Source organism: Delphinapterus leucas, chromosome 14 (assembly GCF_059928025.1).
Source record: "Delphinapterus leucas isolate spDelLeu-1000000601 "Yukka" chromosome 14, BTC_Dleu_Yukka2, whole genome shotgun sequence".
NCBI classification, from domain to species: domain Eukaryota; kingdom Metazoa; phylum Chordata; class Mammalia; order Artiodactyla; family Monodontidae; genus Delphinapterus; species Delphinapterus leucas.
The window spans coordinates 88,759,580-88,778,107 of NC_143142.1; the positions used below are offsets into that span (position 1 = coordinate 88,759,580).

General features: G+C 49.4%; 1 protein-coding gene across 15 annotated transcripts in view; it reads left to right on the forward strand.

Annotated features, from left to right (window-relative positions):
- ATP9B (ATPase phospholipid transporting 9B) overlaps window positions 1-18,528 on the forward strand; it is a 218,903-nt gene that overhangs the window by 180,095 nt on the left and 20,280 nt on the right. For all 15 annotated transcript variants that reach the window (XR_016387667.1, XR_002642781.3, XM_089895355.1 and 12 more), the window contains 6 exons: window positions 9,797-9,958; window positions 10,646-10,738; window positions 12,816-12,899; window positions 13,024-13,194; window positions 15,842-15,940; window positions 17,925-18,014. Coding sequence is in view for 13 of the 15 variants with exons in the window: in XM_089895355.1 (XP_089751481.1) it covers window positions 9,797-9,958; window positions 10,646-10,738; window positions 12,816-12,899; window positions 13,024-13,194; window positions 15,842-15,940; window positions 17,925-18,014 (699 nt within the window). In the remaining 2 variants the exon portion in view is untranslated. The remainder of the gene's footprint in view (window positions 1-9,796; window positions 9,959-10,645; window positions 10,739-12,815; window positions 12,900-13,023; window positions 13,195-15,841; window positions 15,941-17,924; window positions 18,015-18,528) is intronic.

The window sequence follows — 18,528 nt, forward strand, 5'->3', positions numbered from 1 at the left end:
ACCCTGGAGCTTTTTTCAGGGAAGTGGCTCGGCTGATGTTCTCTGTTTGCCCTCAGCCTTGACCTGTCACAACGTGTACGGTTAATAAGCAGCCTTTTCAGTTTAGGAGACTTAACTGGCTTTGTACACTCTGCACCAACACTATTCTCTTATTTTCCCTGTTTGCTTATGGCTCTTGTGTCATCTCGTCTTAGTTTTCAGAAAGAATGTGACTTCTTGAGTAGAACGTGCTGGTTTTTGAGTCTCTGATCTTGCAGCAGTTCTTCATTTTCACTTTCCTGAAAACAGAGAGGCTCTCCTACCTTACCTGTGCGTGTGCACAAATGCATTTTATTATACAGATACTGGAATTCTGGGGAATTGAAGCTGGTAAAGGCTTTCTGAGGCGTGGTCACTGGGCACTTTGCAGTGACGTGTGTGTTTGGAGCCGTCACGTGCAGTGGGTGCTGGAGCGTCAGAGCGGGAGGGGTGATTTCGGATTCAGAACCTGCAGCCTACTTAGGCCCCAGTCGCTGTTTCTTTTGATAAGTGATCAATGTTTCATTTTCTCCAAGAGCGTAGAAAGTTTCACTTGCCTGTCACTTTGCAGCCTCAGCATAGCAGACTCCAGCTTAGCAAACTTTAAATGTTCCTGGAAATTCCTGGACAAAGTTAAAATCCAGCCCTCGTGAGCTGTGTGTCCAGTGCAGCTTCAGGAAGCTGAGACGGAGCCAGCGTCACCAACAGGCGCCACCGAGTCAGCTCAGGGGGCAGCGCCTCGGGCAAGCTAGGCCAGTGCGACGCAACCCCAAGACCCCTGCCCGCTTTGGTTCAAAAAGATTGATTGGTCGTGATTTTCAGTGACTCTTAAGCCTGTAAACTTGCTGTCTGTTGGTGACATCCTTTCTCCTCTGTGGCCATGTCCCTCACATATATAATTTCTGTATTAAGTATTATTTCAGGGTGTGGGTATCATCTGCTCGCGTGGACATTTGTGTGCAAGAATCAGCTAAAGTTTATGACAAACCATGAGCGGATGACTTAAAAACAGAAGCGCGTCCCACGCTTAACAGCACTGCTTTTGACTTACTCTAATGTATGCAGTGTGCTGTGGATTTAAATTCACTTTATCGTGTCTGCTTATTGAAGCAGGACTCAATCAGTATATTCAATCAGTATATATCCAACTTTTACGTTTTCCTTTATCTTTTCTTTCTCTTACTTTCCTTTGGTCTTGCCTTTTTCTTCTAAACGTTTTAGTTGGATGCCAACCTCATTTGTTTCGTTTCTTTTTACCAGTGCACAGGCCCGGCTTGATTTGCAAGGCACTGCCTAACACATGTGGAGGTGGAGTTTCCATCTGCTGACGGCTCCCGGGAGGTGGTGTCTTAGCGGGAGACTCTCGGTGTTCGCATGGAGGCTGCTTCTGACCACTGGCTTCCCCTGACCATGGCCCCTCTTGGGATGTTATCCCCGTATTGGGTCAGATTGCTGCTACATGGGGTCCTTCTAACAGAACAAGAAAGCTGCTGGGGGCAGGTGGAATTTTTAGGTCTTTGACTCAGAATTCATCTCAGGAGCAGTTAACACACTGCTGCTTGCTTTCCCCATTGGTGTGGCCCTCCCAGTAGAAGGGGCAGAGGAGGTGCCACCTCTTCCTGTTTCCTTTGGATGCTTTCAGTGGTGGTACAGGCCATGTAAGAATGACTATTTCTCTAACTTAGCTTTAAGATATTTCTAACAATGTGATTATTGACAATAATACAAAGGTCAAAATAATTAAAATGTGAGTGTAAAAATTACGTATCTAAGCGGGAGCCTAAGCTAAATCTCATCCAGAGGCCACGTTAGCAACACACTTGGGTCATTGTTGTCACAGGCAATTGGTTTATGCTTTCACACTTCTCCATGCTAAGTAACTCGTGCAGGGCAAGATTTTATTATTAATTTTCTCTACAATTCCATTATTCAGAAATTTCTGTTCTATCATTCTTTTTTTAATCAAAGTTTCCTTTTTTCTCCCTTTTTACATTTATTTTTTTATTCAGTTTTTGCTGCGTTGGGTCTCTGCTGCTGCGCGTGAGCCCTCTCCAGTTGTGGCGAGCGGGGGCTACTCTTCGTTGCGGTGCACGGGCCTCCCACTGCAGTGGCCTCTCTCCTTGCAGAGCACGGGCTCTAGGCACACAGGCCTCAGCAACTGTGGCTTGTGGGCTCTAGAGCACAGGCTCCATAGTTGTGGTGCCCGGCCTTAGTTGCTCCGCGGCATGTGGGATCTTCCCGGATGAGGGCTCAAACCTGTGTCCCCTGCATTGGCAGGCGGATTCTTAAGCACTGCGCCACCATGGAAGCCCTGTGCTATCATTCTTGAAAAGCTTCGGAGAAGCTTCCTTTACCATATTAGCAATTACACCCGCATAGCTGCCAGCTTTACTCCAGGGACACATTTATTATTATTTTTTTTTTTGCGGTACGCAGGCCTCTCACTGTTGTGGCCTCTCCCGTTGTGGAGCACAGGCTCTGGACGCGCAGGCTCAGCGGCCATGGCTCACAGGCCCAGCCGCTCCACAGCAAGTGGGATCTTCCCGGACCGGGGCACGAATCCATGTCCCCTGCATCGGCAGGCGGACTCTCAACCACTGCACCACCACGGAAGCCCCCAGGGACACATTTTTTACTGTGTACTTTATAAATCATAATTCGATCACTGACATGTCTTCATTTTCAATTGTGGTACTACCATCACTGTTATAATTTAATAGAATTATGAACATAACGTGAACCTGATTGCCTGGAAAAGCTGCCAATCAATACTCATGGCAGGCCGTGTGATTCGTGTGCTGTCCCGCTCCTGAGGGTCACGGACGGGGGCTCACGTCGCAGACAGGGACCTGCTCCCCACAGACATGCTGCCGCCACACCACAGTGAGTCCTGCTTCAATAAGCAGACACGATAAAGTGAATTTAAATACACAGCACACTGCATACATTAGAGTAAATCAAAAGCAGTGCTGTTAAGCGTGGGACGCGCTTCTGTTTTTAAGTCATCCGCTCATGGTTTGTCATAAACTTTAGCTGATTCTTGCACACAAATGTCCACACGAGCAGATGATACCCACACTGATCGAATAAGCAGTAAATCCAAACGCTGATCCTTTGTTGGCAAAAATAGTAAATAATACAAAACAGTGAATGCAGACTAAGAACACACACATAAAATTACACATATGAAGAGTGTATAATAGATGAGCTTCAATTTTTATGAGAGTATATTAAAACACAGCCCAAATGCTATTATTTTTGAAAACCTCACTAAATAACCATGTTCAGGAAAAATATATATTAGCAAAATGGCATCTAAAGAACTACATAAAACCTCGGTAGACCAGAAAAGAGGAAGAAACAAAACTGTCTCTTGTTTTAATAGATGATATGATTGTCTCCATATAAAATCCCAAAGACTCTACCAAAAATTTAACTCTACTAAGATTTAATAAGTGCGTTTAGCAAAGTTGCACATTGTGATAGCCGTATACAAAAATTACTCATGCTTGTGTATGCTAGCAATGAGCAATTAGAAATTGACATTTAAAAATGTACCATTTATAAAGCACCAAAAAAGAAAGCAAAAAAAAACCCCATGAAATGCTTAAGGATATATCTAACAAAATATGTGTAGGATTTGTATGCTGGGAAGTGTAAGACAATGAAGAAAACTCAAGGACAGTCTATACATGAGAACCATATTGTGCACGTGGATTGGAAGACTTTCTGTTACCAAGATGTCAGTTGATTTTTTTATACAGATGCCAAGGAAATCCAATGCAGAAAGGATGATTATTTAAATAAATTGGACCCAGAACATTTTTTTAACATCTTTATTGGAGTATAGTTGCTTTACAATGGTGTGTTAGTTTCCGCTTTATAACAAAGTGAATCAGTTATACATATACATATGTTCCCATATCCCCTCCCTCTTGCGTCTCCCTCCCTCCCACCCTCCCTATCCCACCCCTCCAGGTGGTCACAAAGCACCGAGCAGATCTCCCTGTGCTATGCGGCTGCTTCCCACTAGCTATCTCTTTTACGTTTGGTAGTGTATATATGTCAATGCCACTCTCTCACTTTGTCACAGCTTACCCTTCCCCCTCCCCGTATCCTCAAGTCCATTCCCTAGTAGGTCTGCGTCTTTATTCCCATCTTGCCCCCATTTTTTTTTCTTTTTAGATTCCATATATATATGTTAACATATGGTATTTGTCTTTCTCTTTCTGACTTACTTCACTCTGTATGACAGACTCTAGGTCCATCCACCTCACTACAAATAACTCAATTTTGTTTCTTTTTATGGCTGAGTAATATTCCATTGTATATATGTGCCACATCTTTTTCCATTCGTCTGTCCATGGACACTTAGGTTGCTTCCATGTCCTGGCTATTGTAAATAGAGCTGCAATGAGCATTGTGACTCTTTTTGAATTACGGTTTTCTCAGGGTATATGCCCAGTAGTGGGATTGCTGGGTCGTACGGTAGTTCTATTTGTAGTTTTTTAAGGAACCTCCATACTGTTCTCCACAGTGGCTGTATCAATTTACATTCCCACCAACAGTGCAAGAGGGTTTCCTTTTCTCCACACCCTCTCCAGCATTTACTGTTTGTAGATTTTTTGATGATGCCCATTCTGACTGGTGTGAGGTGATACCTCATTGTAGTTTTGATTTGCATTTCTCTAATGATTGGTGATGTTGAGCATCCTTTCATGTGTTTGTTGGCCGTCTGTATATCTTCTTTGGAGAAATGTCTGTTTAGGTCTTCGGCCCATTTTTGGGTTGGATTGTTTGTTCTTTTGATGTTGAGCTTCATGAGCTGCTTGTAAATTTTGGCGATGAGTCCTTTGTCAGTTGCTTCATTTGCAAATATTTTCTCTCATTCTGACGGTTGTCTTTTCGTCTTGTTTATGGTTTCCTTTGCTGTGCAAAAGCTTTTAAGTTTCATTAGGTCCCGTTTGTTTATTTTTGTTTTTATTTCCATTTCTCTAGGGGACCCAGAACATTTGAACAGCCATATGCAGAAAGAGCCTAAACTAATCTCTCTCACTCTTATAAAAATTAACTCAAATTGGTCATAGACCTAAATGAAAAACCCAAAGTATAAAATTTCTAGAAGAAAACCTTTGTAGGCTTGAGTTAGTTAGGCAACGATTTTGTAGGTCACAAACAGTACAAATTGTAAAAAGAATTGATAAACTAGACTTAAAGGTAAAAATCCTACGTTCTTCGAAAGACATTGTTAAGAAAATGAAGGCAAGCCACAGATTTGTAGGATATGTTTGCAAAATACATATCTGATAATTGACTGGTAACCAACGTAGATAAAGAACTCCCAAAACTCAATCATGAGAAAACGACCACTGTGTTTAAACAGAAGCAAAAGATTTGAACAACTACATCACCCAAAACAGATGTGGATGTTGACCGTGTAAAGCCATAGAATAGCAAGCCTTGGTGCTTCGTTCGGGTGACTGGCATTTTGCACGTTAAGAAATGGTTAGAGGTGAACTAGTAATCCCAGGGCGAGAATCAGGTTTCTTAGGCTCGAAGCCCAGATCACACTGGACTAGCGCTTCATCCCCATCTCTTCCCGGGACCTAGGAGACTGCCTCACACAAGCCAGCGCCCAAAAACTGCTCTGGCTGTGTTTTCACGCCTGTCTTCAGTGTCCCGTTGAACTTGGCACTGTTAAATCACCTTAAATCAGTGATTGTTAGTTCTCGCTGATTGAAGGAATGTCTTGTGCTGGTTCCTGAGGGTAGAGCAGTGAGCACAGCAGGCATCGGGGGTCTCGGGGCTGCTGGAGGCCCGGGTGGGGGACATGGCAGCGTGGCGGGAGGGGGAGCCACAGCGGAGAGAGCGGGGGGGTTTGGGGGAAGGTGACGGGGAGCCGGCGGGCAGCCCCGGCGAGGCTGGAGGACGGCTGGTGGCGTGTGGCCGCAGAGGCCCAGGCGGCCGGTGGGGGCGACCCGAGGCCATTCGCAGGCTCGCCACGCTGTTGTCCAGCTCCGTCACTGGACGTTCAGCTCCGTCACGGGGGACACCGAGCGGACTGTGCCCAGCGGGTCTGAACGGGGCTCCAGGGGAGGCCTTGGCCGGCGCAGCCTCCACTCCCCACTGTGCTCCGACCGCCTGGCGAGTCTCCACCCTCGGCAGCCGTGCTGTTCATTTTGCTGTAGGGGCGGCATCATGCTTTCAAGACGTGTGTTTGGTCTAATCGCTTAAACGTCCTCAGGAAGAAAATAGAGTCAAACTGCCCATTCCTTAGAAATTTTCCTTCCTCTGATTTCGACGTTCAGTGTCACTGGATGTAAGTGACCCCTCAGAGCCTTCTGAAAAGAACACCTCTAGTTTATTTCAGACATACAGAGGGAACGGCCCGAATCCTGACCCGCTTTCCCCCATCGCCGCTGCACTCCAGGGCCAGGTGGCAAAGCTCGAAGCCGCAGGGGGACCCTCCGGTCGCCGTGGGCGTCGTGGCGGCCTCCACTGAGGTGCCAAGCGCGTGGTGGCCAGTTCGCGTCCCCCCTTCATGGCTGCTGGCTTATAAGTCTGTTCAGAAATGTTACATTTTACATCACCAGAGAGAATCCTGCCCAGCGCTAAGCACTGACATTGGAAGACTAACGGAAGCGCCCGTCACGTTGAGTGTGTGAACGCTCTTCTCCTGGTTGGCATTATATAGCGAGACCTCGACATGCTTACTGACTAGGAACAGCTGTGCAGATGCTGGGCCAGGCAGCAGAAGCCCAGCAGACTCCTCTGATACGTCGCTACCCCCAGTGGGTTATGAAACCAAGCATAAACTAAACAATAAACAGGCGTGAGTCACCAAATAGAGAAACTCAGGCCCTGACTGCAGCGGGACCCAGTGAGATGAGAGGGTGTTCGCAGGGAGATAGAATTTACAGGTCAGAATGTAATAGTAACCTTTCACTGTGTAAACCGAAAACGAAACTTGGGGTCTTGGGTCATCTGCAGACACAGAGAAGTCGTATAGAAATAGTCTATGGAGTTTCACATTCGTTTTACATTTGCACTGGGGTTGCAGAGCTGTTGACTTGCCCCCACCCGACGTGCTGACGTCCAGGTGTCTTCTTCTAGCGCTATAATTTGGAGTATCTCACTGGCGCTCTAAATTATAGGACTGTATCCTCGTGGCGTCATGTTAGGGTCCCCGCCTGCTTCAGTATCCTAGTAATGCGCTGGAAAGCCAGGGCATGCGGCTTCTAATTCGAGCTCCACGGTGACTCACTGTGTCACATTTAATGCGTTCGTGGGACCCCAGAGCTGACAGGGCCCCTAGAAAGCTGATGTCATCTGCCCTGTAAGCCAGCAGCTGGACTCCGGTGTCAGGAGTATTGACAGGCGTCTCCACTGCTGCCAGCAAACCAGGACTGGGGCTGGGAAGAAGCCGTTTCAGTGGACACTGGCACGGGGGTCAGGAGTCCAGCGGGGCCCGGCCTTCAGAGCCCGCTGCGCTCACGTGTCTCGTGGAGACCCTGGTTGCAGCCTCGTGGGCTGGCTGTGACGCCCCGCTGCCGGGCGGTATGGTGGCCACAGCCAGTGTCCCCTTGGGCAGCGGGGCAGGAGCGTCCACCGCGGGCAGCCTTGCTGCGGCCTCAGCCGCTGGGCTTTCGGGCCGTCTGGTGCTGCGTCGGTCTGTCCTCTCCTCTGCTGGAAGCTCCCGTGCGTGAGTGCCGCCCCTTGGGCTGCCCAGCTGCGGGGGGGACGTCCTTCCTTCGGCTCCGCCTTCTCTGTCCAGGGTGGGCTCTCACTCCCGAGCTGGCCTGGCCCACCTGGGCTTGGGGGCTGGGCTCGAGCCGGGGCTATTTGCTGGCGGTTGCTGGACGCGCATCCTGGGCCTGGTCGGCACAGGGCTCCCTCGAGACGCCAGCTGCAAGTCCGGGGCCCCGGGACCCCCCTCAGCATGACCCTCACTCCCACTCCTGCTTCTCCGAAGCTGCTGTAACCTGTTTATCACAGGCCGACTCTACCATGTACACTTTTTAAAATACCAGAAGTTTTTATAAGATGAATTCTGATGCATTGACTACGTATAAAATAAGACAAAATTGTAATTTAAAACCGTATAAAAAAGTATGTCTTTACTATTCTGAAACAGTAGTCCCGCTTGTCTGTTTAGGTCCTTTGCAAAATCCTAGAAAATGTTTGGGAACTAAAGGCACCCTTTCCGGGAGAGGCTGGGTACCATCTGTCCTGGACCCCTTTCAGGGAAGCCATGTGGGAGCGTGTGGGGAACCAGGCACCAAGGGACCGGCACAGGCGACTTAAAGTGTCGCCCTCGGCTGTGCCCCAGGGCATTCCCGCCCCACGGGGCGCCCCTGCAGCCCCAGAAAGTGTCTCGCGCCGGCTTTTTCTGCCTCGCTGTCTTCGGACGCCCTGTCCACCCGTAGCATGAGGCCCACCCCACAATGTCAGACACTTGACAAGCTTGTCAGGACTTTTCTCCAGTTATATTTGTGGAAAATTACTTGGAAAACCTCATTCGTAAAGTGATTCCCGCTCCGCCTAAATGGCTTACGTGAGAAAGGGCGGAGGGTGAAACCCTGACATTGATCATCAATGTGCCAAACGCCCCACGGGTGGGTCAGACCTCAGCGTAACCCTGGGAGGTCGTCACCATCTTATCGACGAGGAGACCGGGGCTTAGGGGTGCAGCCTGTCACCCAGATTCACGGAGCTGGTACACGGCAGCTCGAGGATTCCGAACTGAGCGGTCTCACCTCGGCACCAGAGCTGCTGAGGATCTCGTCAGACGGGAGTTTTCAGGAACGACTAGGAGAGAACAGTAACATCTACACACTAGACAGAATTTAAAATGCTCTTGAATGATATGATTTCTCAGAACCCAGGTCAAACGCTAAAAGCACAGGTGGTGAAAGGAACTTCAGGTGAGGGCGAGGCGCCAGGGTCAGGAGAGGCCCAGAGTCCCCAGGGGGAAGGAGCCACTGCCTGCGGCCGCGGGGTCCTCACCTGCACGGCGGGGGCAGCATGTCATGAATTTCTTGCAGTGAAGTTGCTTTTAAAGACAATTTTTTTCTGAAAACGCTTACTGTCATAAAAATTACTATGCATAAGTGGTGAACTTTAAAAATTATCTTTCCACTTAAGATTTTTACGTTTAAGTCATAAAGGATTGTAAGTAAGAATACTTTCTATTTTTGAGTCCTTGCCACATGCCAGGGAGCCTCCTCTGATCGTTTCCCCTTTAGAACAGTTTGCAGATACATCTTCCACAGAACAGGCGGGTGAGCCTCAGTACGCAAAGGACCAGGTCACGGGGCTTCCAACTGTCGGAGTTGGGCTTGGCACCCGGGCCTGCCCTCCCCGCAGACGTGCTGGCTGTGGAGCCCCCAGTCGCCAGTTGGTCCGTGATTGAGACACATGAGGGATTCAGGGCATCACTGTCGCGGGCGTCCTCGAGCCCAGCCCCACCTGCTCTCCGAGCCGTCCAGCCCGGCGGGCGCTCCGCGTAGATTTTAAACCCTAGCTGTAGGCAGCTGGTAACACAAATCGCAGCACAAGTGTGCTCACCAACGGCCTTTATCTTAGACGGTAAGACCAAGGCCCTCAGTCTCGCTGCGTATCGCTTCCCTGTAACAAATACTAGACGCGGCCTCAAACAGCAGGGCCTGGATGTGGTCAGTTTCGTCTCTTGGTGGCATCTCGGCGAGCTCACTGACCGCTGGCCTGATGCCCCCTTCCCGGGGAGCGAGTGCCCTCACGTCTCGCTGGTCTCCCGCAGGTGGCCCTGGTGCAGTGGACGGAGAGCGTCGGCCTCACTCTGGTCAACAGAGACCTCACGTCCATGCAGCTGAGGACCCCCAGCGGCCAGATCCTGACCTACTGCATCCTGCAGACCTTCCCCTTCACGTCGGAGAGCAAGCGGATGGGGGTCATCGTCAGGGTACGCTGGCCTCTGTCCCCGAGCTGGGTGCCTGCTCTGGTCACTGTGAGGACACTGCAGCGGTCTCTTTAGGCTCACTCCAGGGCTTTATGCTCGTCACAGTGTTTTGTAATAATAAAGTCCAAACTGATAATTTATGCTGAGAAGCTGGTGTGGCTCTAATAGTCATGATTTAAAACAACTTTCCTAAGACGGCTGAGGCAGAATAAGTAGAAGATGTTCATGAATTTTTGAAATCGGCTCGAGCTGCCTTGTTTCCCACAGCAGTAGCAGCCAGTTTACCTGAAGAATGATTTATGACCATAGCGTTGCTAAAATATACCCCTATTAAATTTTTTGTAGCGAATACCACAAATACATCTTGGAAGTTGGCTAAACTAAGAAGCTTATTCACTCAAGCTCTGGAAACTTGAGAGAATTTACCTTGCAGTCCAAGGCGTATATTCATTTACAGATTTTAGTTCAAAACCCTCAGCACAGCATCTTGAGAGCCACAATTATGCTCTCGGTTCCTGGTGGCCTGAGCATCTAGGGAGGTCACAGCCCTGCCTAGAAGGTGTCTGAGTAACTCACCCAGGGGAGTGGGTTCACGGAGAATTGCCCTCCTGGTGCGTTCCTGTTAGAGCAGCCCCCCAGTAGCTGCAGCGTGGCCTCAACACGTCTGTGTTCACTTCCGTCTTGTTACAGGACGAGTCCACGGCAGAGATCACATTCTATATGAAAGGTGCCGACGTTGCCATGTCCACCGTCGTCCAGTATAATGACTGGCTGGAGGAGGAGGTATGAGCTGTCTCACGTTGTACAGATGTTTTTACGAAACTCAGGGCAGTGACAGAAGCACGGCATCCTTTCTCCGACTCGTAGGTACTTGCTGGTGTCACTCGAGTGAATCAGGATGCCAGGTTTCACACCAGACACTGTCGGTTCATAAAGCAGAGAGGATAGGAGTACTGTAAATTATAAATACTGTACTTTCTGTGTGAACAACTACTGTTTTTGGTTTCTGTGTGAATACGTGTAGATGTGTGCAAGTGGGTCCATATGAAGAATATTTTGTTTATTTTGGTGAAAAAATAGAAAGCATCCCTAATCATTCACTAAAATATTCTGAAATAGTATTGTGCATATAACCAGAGTTATATTTTAACATGATATTTATTTTGTAACCTAAATTATTTACCAGGATATTTTAGTTAGAATTTAATTCTAATACGTACATAGGATTCACTTTAAACGTGGAGACAAGATCCAAATATAACCAATCCTATATTTTCATCAAATTCTCTCTGAACATATACGATTTGTATTTAGCTTCATGAGATGATTTGTTGTTTACATTTATGTATTTGTAAAAACTTAGATTTCAGAGTAAAACTAAACCGCTGAATTCATGAGTGTGACCCCCTTCACTGTGTGCATGTTGTCGGTGGGGCTCAAGCGTGTCCACCCCCCTTCAGGCCAGGAGTCTGTCTGTCAGTCCAGGGGCCACAGCCCACGTCCACGACGGTATTGGCAATATGAATCAATAGCTCCTTCAGGCACTGGATTTAATCAGGGACATGAATAAATTAAACTCCCTGAAGACCTAGTAAAATGCCATAAAAATTACTTTGGGTCATAATGATGTGCAATTAATTATAAAATCCTTGTTTAATTTATTTAGCTTTATGAGGTCAAATCGATAAATGTCTTGCAACAGACAGATAATGTCAGACTGTTTTTCAGATAACTTTATTAAAAATCCTTTGTGCATTTATTTCCAACATTGTAGTTTCTCCCATCGATAAATCTTTCCACACCCTCCCACCGCAGTCTTTGTTGTTAACACTCCTGTCATGGGGAAAGCCTTTCACTTTATCCAAAGCCAGCAGGTACTCAGAGCCTGAGTTTACAGGGGGCTGTTCTGTGTCACAGAAGCTCCCAAGCTGGATTCTTGGTTATCAACGTGTGTTCCCCAAATACTAAGAAAACAAAACACACCTACGCTGTCCGTCATGCGGCAGAAAGGGCGATTTTGTAAAGCCTGCAGTGCGAGCCCATCCTCTGTGTGGACATGACGCCTGCGAGCCGAGGCGGCGGTGCCTGGGGGGCAGCCCCTTCCTCTCCGCGCAGGCCCCGCTCTTTGCCCCCAGATGTGTGTTTGTTAGAAACGAGACGGAGCTAGGACTGGGGAGCAGGGCGGTATGAAGGGGCACCGTGGCGTCGCCTGCCGGGCCTCAGGATCCGCGGGCCGCGTCGAGTGTGGGGCTGGCGCGCGAGCGGGGACCTGTCCGCACACGGCCTGGTGTGTGACAGCGGGCAGCAGATCAGGTCTCCCCGGAGGATTAGAAAGGAACCCCAGAGACTCGGGATGGTTTATCCTGCATACATTAAGTGCAGTGAACGAGCTTTGTCAGAGGAAGGTGCTGTTACCCGGGAACGGGGGCCTCTGCCCTTGAACGGACGGGGCCGGGCGGGATGGACGCGCGTGGAAGTGTGTCCCCGGGCCGGGCGCAAGCCCCCTGGTATCGCTGATTCCGAAGGGTGGCGGTCGGACGCTCCGAGTCCCGGCTCCCTCGGTGGCTGTGACGGCCGCCTGCACAGTTCGTGTGGCCGTTGTCTGTGTCGCGCACACGTGCAGCCCGTCCCGCTCCCGTAGTGGGGAGAGAGCCGTGCCCATTGTCCCTCCGCGTCCCACCCGGCGGGCGGTCGGGAGGCGCAGGGACCCTGGGTCGGGTCGGCTGCGTGGCGCGGTGGTGGGGGAGCCGGCCGCTCCCCCCCTCCCGCGGGGATGTGGGTCTGGCGGGATGAGCTAGCGGAGCACGTGGCCGTGGCTGCGGGCCGGCCGGGCCGCGTGTGACCTGCCTCTCTCTTCCAGTGCGGCAACATGGCCCGCGAAGGCCTGCGCACCCTCGTGGTGGCCAAGAGGGCGCTGACGGACGAGCAGTACCAGGACTTCGAGGTGAGCGGCCGGCCTCCCGCCGTGGCCGTGGCCTCGGGGAGACGGTGCGCACGGGGGCGGCGCCGCGGGTGTCCCCGCCTCGGCCAGCCCTGCGCGAGTCACAGCACCGCCCGCCTGTCCTCAGAACCGCTACAACCAGGCCAAGCTGAGCATCCACGACAGGACGCTCAAGGTGGCCGCCGTGGTGGAGAGCCTGGAGCGGGAGATGGAGCTGCTGTGCCTGACGGGGGTGGAGGACCAGCTGCAGACGGACGTGCGGCCCACCCTGGAGATGCTGCGCAACGCGGGCCTCAAGGTACCGCGAGGGAGCGGGCGCCCCCTGGAGGTGGTCCCCTGAAACCCGCCGAGGTGGAGGGGGTGAGGGCCTTGGTGAGCGGAGGTCTCTACGCGTCCCGCGGAGCCCCGCCCCGCCCCGGGGGCTGCGCCCGCCCGCCCGTCACCCAGACGCAGCGGCTCTGCTCCCCACTTCCCGGCGGCCGTCTGTCCTCCTGGCTGCCTTCCCGGCCGCGGGCGTCCTCACGGCAGCCTGAGGCCTGTCCCGGCCCGAGCTGCTCCCCACGGCAGCCTTTTATCCGCGTGGGGAGGTTTGCCCCGTAGACCGCATGATGCTCCCTGCCTGACCTACTGACCTGCTGTCTTTTTCTAACGGTTTGTCCTCTTCGGGTCCAGGGGAGATTAGCACGTTGCGGTGTAAGTTTTAGTTTTCAGGAAACTGCTTTCTTGCCTTACTTACCTGTGCTCTCACTAAAGCTGAAGTTCAATTACAGATGGCTGAGAAAATGCATTTCAGTGCTGCCTCAAGGACTGAGAATGAAAAAAGTACAGCTTGCTTTTAAAAGAAATACTTGTGTCTAACTGGAGCAGAGTGAGAGAACTGGAGGAAAATGTCAGAAGGCAAAGCCGTGGCCGGCTTCAAATAACAATACACTCAGCACGTTTTGATGAGGGCACTGTGACGGGCACAGCAAGGGGGCCCCTGCCGTCCAGGCCTCTGGGCGGGGGAGATGTTGGAGCCTCCCCAGCCGTTCAGGGCCGTGGCAGGGGCGGCCGCTGGCATCTGCGTGTGCCGTCCAGGTGCTAGTCAGAGTGGAAGAGAGCAGTTCAGCCTCAGAACGGTGACCCGATCTAAGCCCGTGCGACCAGAAGCTTGCGTGGAGGAACATGATTGACTAGAGGCAGACAGCCTGCTCATTGCATTGTGGTTTTTCACGAGCTCCCCGTCAGTCTCGCTCTTGGGTGTTGCTGCTGGCTTGTCAGCACAGCCGAGGCCTACGCGTTTCTTGTGTAAAGATTTGGGTGCTTTGTATTAGCTGCTTGCTAAGCTCTGAAGTCAGTAAGACTTGCTGGGCTTCTGCCCTTTTCCCTTTTCATGCTCCGTCAGGAGAAGCAGACTCTTTTGTCCCGTTAGAGTTCAAGGATGTGGTTTCAGCCCGTCCTCTGAGCCTGAGAGGTGGCGCTCGGCCAGGCCACACTTGTCCCTGAGTTATCAGCAGCGGGACTTCTTGTTCTGTGGGGTTAATTGTCCCCAACTTTGTCACGGTGACGTGTCGTTGTCTTAGATCCAGGCTCAGTGAAGTGAATATTAATGTGTAACATAAGTAAAAAAACACAAACCCTCAGACACTGAAAAGAGCCGCAGGTAGATTGTGCCAAGCAGAGAGCCAGCATACCATGTAAGTTTTTTGTTGCCTGTTCCCAGAAATGCATATTTATGTATGATACATACGATACATCTGAAGAATCAGGTGGTAGCAAGAAGTTGCTGCTGTTATGGAAAAGATATATAAACCATCCTGTTATGTATAAAGTGTCCTGGTTTTGCTCTCTTTTCAGTCTAGGGATATTTACACATACAATATGTGCGTGTGTTTGATATTTTTAAGTAAAAGTGGTGTTCGGGAGTTCCCTGGTGGCCTAGTGGTTAGGATTCTGGGCTTTCACTGCCGTGGCCTGAGTTCAATCCCTGGTCTGGGAACTGAGATCCCACAAGCCATGCGGCGTGGCCAAAAAATAATAATAATAAATAAAAAGTAAAACAAAAGGGCTAGATTTTAAAAAAATATATTTTTTTAGTGGTGTTATTTGACATGACTTATTTGATACGAAACAACTTTCGGGTTAACTATTGCCCGTTTACCTATTTTGAACCTCAGTTTTCAACCGAAAAACTCACACAAGTGACAAGGAGGATGTCAGGGTCCCCCTAACTCTGCAAGCCCTCGGCCTGTGGTCCTTGGGCCTGTTTGCTTGGCCTGCAAGGCCGTGTAGACGTGGCCTTCTGACATACTCAGGCGTCCTCCTCAGCCCCAGCTGCGAGGCTCCTAATCCCCTGTCGTTCACCTGCCTCAGCTCTGCTGCTGTGTCTAAACGTCACTTTGCTCTATCCTGTTTCAGTTAAGCAAGTTGGCAGAGACTTTTATTGTGGTAAAATGTGCATGATGTAAAGTTTACCATCTTCACCATTTTTAAGTGCACGGTGCAGTGGCACTAAGTACATTCACACTGTCGTGTAACAACCAGCACCCTCCGCCTGCCTTAACTCTTTATGCTGTAAGACTGAAACTCTGTCCCCGTGAAATGCTAGCTCCCCCTCCCCCAGCCCTGGCACCCTCCATCTCCTTCCTGTCTCTACGAGTCTGACTCCTCTGGGGACCTCATTCAGGTGGAATCATGCGGTGTTTGTCCTTCTGTGACTGGTTTGTTTCTCTCAGCATAGTTGTTGCAGGTGTCAAATCCCCTGCCTTTTTTAATATTCATTGTATGGATGGACCACATTTGGCTTCTCCATCATCCATCCGTGGACTCATGCGTTGCTTCATGTTTGGCTGTTGTCAATAGTGATGCTGAAATCACGGATGTGCAGATATCTTTTCAAGGGCAGACACTTTTCAGAGATGAACACGTGATAGAGTTGGGGTTCACCAGCTGAAACTGTTTCTTAGATATGGATGCTGACGGGCGATAAACTGGAGACGGCCACGTGCATCGCCAAGAGTTCTCACCTGGTGTCTCGAACACAGGACACGCACGTTTTCAGGCCGGTAAGTGCACGTCCACATCACTTTGAATTTTAAATGTTTTGAATTGAAACTTACTGGTTTTGTGAGAATGTATACGCAGTTATTTATTAATTAATAGATATTATTTTAAAAGAGAAGTAAGTTTCTTACTCAGTTTATAAAAACATGTTAAAAATAGATTTCTATTAGTTACATATATTAAATGTGATCAAAAAGCTGCTTTTGGGCTTCCCTGGTGGCGCAGTGGTTGAGAGTCTGCCTGCCGAGGCAGGGGACATGGGTTCGTGCCCCGGTCCGGGAAGATCCCACATGCCGCGGAGCGGCTGAGCCCGTGAGCCATGTCCGCTGAGCCTGCGCGTCTGGAGTCTGTGCTCTGCAATGGGAGAGGCCAGAACAGTGAGAGGCCCGCGTACTGCAAAAAAAAAAAAAAAAAAAAAAAGCTGCTTTTGGTAGAGTGAAACAAGGTCTAAATTCAAGAGTATTTTTCTGTTGTACTATTAGAATTATTAACGACTAAATATCTATTTTAAAATAGACATACTGCAGTCATTTTCTGTTCAGTTTATAAAAGTATATATTGATAAAAAAAATTACGTTTGTCTATTAGTTAGACACAATACATGTGGTCCAGAAGCTGCTTTTGTGAAACAAGCTTTAAATACAAAGTAGAAATGTGTTTTTAATCTACTACCATCTTCAGATTAAATGATCTTCCTCAATTAGATCAAAGAAAATTAATAGAAATGATCGAAATTTGTGTGTTTACTGTATCTACGAGTTATGATGAAATTTGATTCAAACAAAAAATAAAAGTTTCTTGGGTCTTGATTGATGGCAGCTGAACAGACATTGTGTGTCTCTGTTCCAAAGGAAGCCCTTGCACCTACAGAAATAGTGATTTGAATATAATTTACATGTAAATGTAGTTTATTTCGAAGCATCAGAATCACAAATTAGGCCCTGCAGACTACTATTTGCAATTAAATTATTAATGATTCTGATAAAACTTCAGATCAATTTTTGTTGACTTTGCAGCGTTATAGCCCCACAAATAAAATTTCCACAATAAAACCTACCTATTTAAAGATGAGTCTGGATTGATTAATCTGGACCCATGAAGCTTTTTATTTCAGTCCTGTAATATATCATTTATTTTATGCCCCATAAAATCTCCACAGAAAGAATGTCAAAAACTAGTATGTTGGTTTCTGAAATATTTTCTTTCAAAAATTAACGATACTTCAAGATTATGACTTGATTTTACTCTTTTCCATCGTTCAATCTTCCAGATAACTCAGTTTGCTTGAACTGATAGAATAAGTTGAAACCCATGGTAGAGACAACAGAAACAGTTTTATAAAAGCATTTTGTATCACTTGGCATGTTATGAAAAGAGGCGTCTTTAAATGAAGCCTCGATTTTAGGTCATTCCGCCCCTCCCTGCTGTGTGGCCACGAGGAACTCGGCTTCCTCGGGCTGTGATGCTGAGGTGTGTTGACCTGTGACTATGCAGAACGGCATCCCTGGCGTTAACACTCACACACACCCCCACTGCCCTATGAAAGTAGAGAGACTTTCAGTTAACGGTCATCATGCTCTCTTACCCGCGTATATTGAGAAAAGCCAGTTGTCTTCCCCAGCTACGCAAAGGCGCCTGTTAGCTCATGGAGGGCAGTGGTGGGGGGCCGTTTGTCCCTCTTTCTTGACAAGCCAGTTCTTCTGTTCACTTTGTCTTACTGTAATTGTGATACTTGCCCTGCACTTTACAGTGTACGTTTCCTGCCTTGAGTTGTCACACGTTGGAAAGCAATTCGTATTAAATTAGTAGGTATTTATTCCCATCACTGTAGAAGAAATTTGGAAGAGCAGTTGTTATAGAATTTCCCGTGTCAAGCACTCTCCGGTTTTACAAGTGTCTAAAGGCCTGTGATTTGTGCATCGGGGCTTGTTTGTCTGTGAGGCTTAAACAGTGTTGTAACTGGGCACTTCTTCCCCTTTCATGGAGGTAACCAGTCGGGGAGAAGCCCATTTGGAACTGAATGCCTTTCGAAGGAAGCATGACTGTGCACTGGTCATATCCGGGGACTCCTTGGAGGTGAGGCTGGGCCCTGACCAAGCAGGTGTCTGTCTGTCTGTCCTTCTCCCTGGAGATGAGGCTGGGCCCTGTCTGTCCGGTGGACTGTGGACTTCCTCAGTCAGATGTGTTATCAGCCTGCGTTGCCCTCTCCACTGGTTTTGACATCTCTGCTCACAGCAGTGATGTGTGCGGGTAGAGCCTGAGAAGAGGCCAGGGCCATGTCGCAGTGAGAACTTGGTCCTTACGGCTTTGGCGCTGGTCTGTCTTGGGCTCGTTCAAAGCTCTTCCGGCGCTTGGAGGCCTGCTCTTCGTTCCTGGCGTGGCCACCTTGGAGCCTGGCTCTGGTAGCCGTGATCTCAGTTTATCCAAACGCGTGTTTCCAGCAGCGGCCCTGGTACCCAGGACCCTCTGCTCCTGGAGGCCCCGCGTGGGGCTGGGCGGCCCGCTCGGGTCCAGCCCCCTCTCCTCACTCGGCGCCAGGGTCGCAATGGCGGGAGCCGTCGGGTGGGGGGTGTGCTGGGGGCCCCTCCCC